We start from the raw sequence: 4,537 nt of genomic DNA, 5'->3' as shown, positions 1-4,537 counted from the left end.
AGAGGTGGAGCGGTGGAGACAGGGGTTGAGCTACCGTGAGGAGTAATGTCTAGTAGTTGTATCGTGTGTTGCTCTTTTTGCATGCACGTATTGTATGCGTGCTGATACCGTGATCACTTGTTGCCCTGTTTCTCTTGTATCTCTCCTGCTTCTCCTAATAAAATGGTTTGCAAATGCTTTTTGCACGTTCTTTGAAAAATTGGCAGCATGAGCTTGGTTAAACACTACAGTGATATTGTTTGGAATTTGGTGAAACTAAACCATGCAATCGATGCATTAGATGCTATGGTTAGTCAATAACTTGCTGATGCTTAAATCATTGCTGTGTACTTTATAATGTAGATTTTTTTTTCAAATAAATGTTAGAACACTGTTCTATTTAGCCATCAAGCATTTGTCACTTTCTTTTCAAAATTAAAGTCCCAATCAAAATGCATGTTTCAATCTTATGAACCTGCAATAAAAGAGAGACAAAAGTCTGAACTCACCAGTCAACTATAATTTTAAAGTGTTCTTCTTTTCTTGCCATTATTTGAACAATAAGGGTTTTTTTGCTAATCATCTTGCTGATTGAAAGCTCTTCCATGTATTTCAGGTTCTATCAACACTGATGAGTATAATGTAGAAAATTCTTGGAGGAGTCATGTAATCTAGTGACAAGCAATTAGCATTCTCGGCGAAAATAGCATCTTCACGTGAGCTGCTAAATAAAGGTATAAAAGTCGTAAATATGTCTCAAGGCACTTCTCTGCTGCCAAAGGACAAAGGACCTTCTGAAGATAATTTAAAGGCCGTGGGCACAAAACGGCTGCATACTGATGCTTCTTCAAGCCCCGTTTATCATAATGTTTATGTAAGACGAAAAGTAGAAACTGAACATAGTAAGGTGAACTCTTCTCAGGAGTTGAAGGGTAATGGAAGAGGCAAAACAAAAGAGCATGAAGAACAGCGAAATGTGGAAACTGAACATAGTAAAGTGAACTCTTCTCAGGAATTGAAGGGTAATGGAAGAGACAAAACAAAAGAGCATGAAGAACAGCAAAATGTGGAAACTGAACATAGTAAAGTGAGCTCTTCTCAGGAGTTGAAGGTTAATGGAAGAGAGCAGAAGGAAACTGGACATAGTCAAGTGAACTCTTGTCAAGAGTTGAAGGATAATGGAAGCGAGAAAACAAAAGAGCATGAAGAACAAAAAAAGGTGGAAACTGAACATAGTAAAGTGAACTCCTCTCAGGAGTTGAAGGGTAATGGAAGAGACAAAACAAAAGAGCATGAAGAACAGCAAAATGTGGAAACTGAACATAGTAAAGTGAGCTCTTCTCAGGAGTTGAAGGTTAATGAGAGAGACAAAACAAAAGAGCAGAAGGAAACTGAGCATAGTCAAGTGAACTCTTGTCAAGAGTTGAAGTATAATGGAAGCGGGAAAACAAAAGAGCAGGATGAACGGCGGGTGCAACATGATCATATCAATAAGCCTGAAGTTCCACCTCCTATTGCTGAATCTGGAATAAAAGAGGAGGTGGAGCGGCAAATGGTGCAACATGGTCAGCTCAATAGGCCAGAAGTGGCACCTCATATTGCTGAATCTGGAACAAAACAGCAGGAAGAACGGCAAGGTGTGCAAAATGAGCAGATCAATAAGCCAGAACTGCCACCTCCTATTGCTGAATCTGGAATAAAAGAGAAGGAGGAATGTCAAAGGGTGCAACATGACCAGATCAAAAGGCCAGAACTGCCACCTCCTATTACTGAACCTGTAGGGCTAGTGCCATCTGAAATGGCATCTCCCATTGCCGAACCTCTAGGGCCAGTGCCATCTGAATCCCCTGAAAAAACAAATGCAGAAACTGCACCCGAGGAAAATGAACCTCCAGTTATTTCTGCTAATGAGCCACTGGTTACTCCTGGTACCACTGTTGAAGGTGATATCCATAGGTCAGGCAACCAAAATCCATACTGGAGCGAGAGATATATTCGGTTACAGACATATTTGGAGAACTGTGACCGGTCACCCCAGGAGGGTTATATGCAAAGTAAGCCATTTGGTTGGCACCATAGTAATTTGTATTTTGTATTTTTTTCTCAGTCTCAGAGTATTGACTTCTTTCCCTTAATTATAGTGCTTAGGTCACTCTCAGCAGCTGGTCGGAGCTTGCATGCAATTGAGCTGGAGAAAAGGGCAATCCACCTCCTAGTGGGGGAAGGTGATACACCACTTGCCATATCTATAATATCATTCTCTCGAGCTTATAGTTCAGTTAGACAGTCTTATGACTCTTATCTTGTTGCATATTTATGCTGCAAAATTTAAATAGCTTGATATGGTGGTAACCTTGTTGCTAGGTGTAGTATCTGATGCACTGTATCTCATGTATGTCTTGTCCATTGCAGTGCAATGTGCACACCACTGTATTGCCTAACCTCCTCTGAAACACCTCCTCATGGCCTATGCTAAGCAAGATATAAAACCACAACTCTTGAGTTACAGTATTAGTGTGTCAGGGGAATCATCACTACGAGCCTTCTACAAGCTGCAGCTTTAATAAATGCCTCATAGTTTACTTAAATCTCGATGCAAGAAGTCCTGAGTGATATCCAGCATCTGAATATGTGACATGCATTTACCATCTAGTGCATTTAGGATAGCAACAATTTGGCATGTATTTAGGGTAGGGAACATGTTACAAATATCAGTTGCTTTGTACCCATTTGGCATGTATTTAGGGCAGAGACATGTTGTTACCAAAATCAGTTGCTCTGTATCCATTTCAGGAAAGTGCATTGTGTGGCACACTCTTAACACTATATCGCAGGTAAGGAGCTGCAACGGATGAAGTCTTTGAATGTTCTGGGGAAATCTCCTCCAAATGGTTCGTCGAAGCAGGCTCCCTTGCAGCGGTAGTGGTAGAACTGAGATGCCTGAAGAAATCTGTAGAGCTAAGTAAGATGTGCTCAGTGCTCATGTAAACATTGCAGAAAGGACATGTTCTGCTGATGTAATAACTTTTTTTTTTCTTCTGTCATATAAGGGTTCTCCTTTGACGTGCAATTCATTTTTTCCTCTTACCTACTCACAATTGTGCTGTGGGTTTGTTGTAATATGATGTAATTATATGAGTAACTTGTCAAGGTCTAACTGTTTATACTTTATACCTGGTATGGATCTCTGTCTCGTTTGGATATTTCTGTTTGTTGAAACTGACATGTGTTCTGTCTCTGTTAAATTTCTTCTTGTCAGGTGGCCCGTTTGCGAGAGTGATCTTGACGGGCTGACCATGGGTTTCAAATTTAAGATTTTAGATAAGATTTGGGCTATCCTGTGTGAGAAAGCACACTTTTTTTTTTGATGGTCACCGGGGGGGACAAAGTCCCCACCTGAATTTTTATATATTGCTTGGCCCCAAGGCCATAAGAGTTTGTACAGGGGGAGTTTTTTTCAGCTAAAGGAGGTATAGGGGAAAGAGGACATCAGACAGAGGTGATGTTCTCAGTTAGGCAGCCAAGCCAGCCAAGCTGCCTCAGCGAGTTCTTGATCCCCAGGTAGTCTAGCTCGCCAGAAACGAGCCTCACTCCGACAGAGATGTAGCAGCAGCGGGAGGCAGGGTTGCTGCTCATGGAAGACGACGGTATTCTATGTTTCCACAGGTTCCACAAGCACAACAGGGTGAACGTCGAGGCAGATTCTGGAGGCACCGCAGCATGAGCGGCGTACCCGTGGAGGAGCTTGACATCAGCAGCGTCGGGGAACCGAAAGCCCACATCACCCCGAAGCGCCGCGCGAAGGGGCACTCGAAGAAGATGTGGTTCGCCGTCTCCGGAGGAGCATGGCAAACGGGGCAGCCGGCTTCGGCGACCGCCAGGATGTTCTTGTGCAGCAGCGACGCCCGTGACAGCACCCGCCCTTTGGACAGCAACCAGGCGAAGAACCGCACCTTGGAGGGCGCAAAGTTCTTCCACACAAAGTCGTGGGCCGGGTCGTCGACGCCGCCCCAGTGCGTAGCCGGTACAATGCCGAGGCATCCAGTCCACCAGCCTTCTTGCGGCAGCGCACCAGCTCGCGCGTGTCGGTCGCCTCCGAGAGCGCGACCTCACCCACCAGGGCGAGGAGGGCCGGAAGCAGGCGCTCGGCGGCAGCGGTCAGCCTCGGGACCAGCGACTGACGAACACCGACGGCGATCACGGAGCTGACCGTGGCGTCACGACGCAGAGCATGAGAGAAAGCACACTAGCTTTATCTCATCGATATTCCCTGGGATGTTCAAAACTAAATAAAGCTCAGTAAGAATGTCAATTGGCACTTGGGAGCAGCACGATGTGTGTGTACACATAGCAAAAAAGAATCCATTGCTTTCGAATCCTCCACAACAAAATCGAGAAGTCCCGAGGATGAACCTGACCCACAGAGATATAAACACGGCTACCTGACCTTTCTTTTCACTTCACAGATCAGGGAAGCCAACGATCTGGGTTTTTCTCAAGTAATGATGTGTGTTCAGTAGTTAGTTGACTCTTTATATTTCTACTGAATGACCCAAAT

At 44.4% G+C, this 4,537-nt stretch overlaps 1 protein-coding gene across 4 annotated transcripts; it reads left to right on the top strand.

Moving 5' to 3' along the window:
* Positions 1-597: 597 nt before the first annotated feature.
* Positions 598-3,151, top strand: LOC124677122 (golgin subfamily A member 6-like protein 22). 4 transcript variants are annotated; one of them, XM_047213122.1, is made up of 4 exons: positions 598-1,090; positions 1,334-2,033; positions 2,121-2,204; positions 2,814-3,151. In XM_047213122.1, the coding sequence occupies exons 1-4, from the start codon at positions 731-733 to the stop codon at positions 2,900-2,902; spliced, it is 1,233 nt and encodes a 410-aa protein (XP_047069078.1). In that variant the 5' UTR covers positions 598-730; the 3' UTR covers positions 2,903-3,151. The 4 variants fall into 4 exon arrangements, with proteins under 4 accessions (XP_047069078.1, XP_047069076.1, XP_047069074.1 ...); XM_047213120.1 differs by having other exon boundaries at positions 1,244-2,033; XM_047213118.1 differs by having other exon boundaries at positions 598-2,033.
* The last annotated feature ends 1,386 nt before the right edge of the window (positions 3,152-4,537 follow it).

This window comes from Lolium rigidum, chromosome 7, assembly GCF_022539505.1.
Source record: "Lolium rigidum isolate FL_2022 chromosome 7, APGP_CSIRO_Lrig_0.1, whole genome shotgun sequence".
Lineage (NCBI taxonomy): Eukaryota > Viridiplantae > Streptophyta > Magnoliopsida > Poales > Poaceae > Lolium > Lolium rigidum.
The sequence above is the reverse complement of the archived record's forward strand: the minus strand, read 5'-3'. Positions and strand labels throughout refer to the sequence as shown.

Excerpts from the sequence above, each read along its gene's own strand:
- LOC124677122 (XM_047213118.1), top strand. The coding sequence starts at position 731 with ATGTCTCAAGGCACTTCTCTGCTGCCAAAGGACAAAGGACCTTCTGAA. Across the intron at positions 2,034-2,120 it reads CCAGGAGGGTTATATGCAAA|TGCTTAGGTCACTCTCAGCA; the intron begins GTAAGCCATTTG and ends CCTTAATTATAG. Across the intron at positions 2,205-2,813 it reads CCACCTCCTAGTGGGGGAAG|GTAAGGAGCTGCAACGGATG; the intron begins GTGATACACCAC and ends ACTATATCGCAG.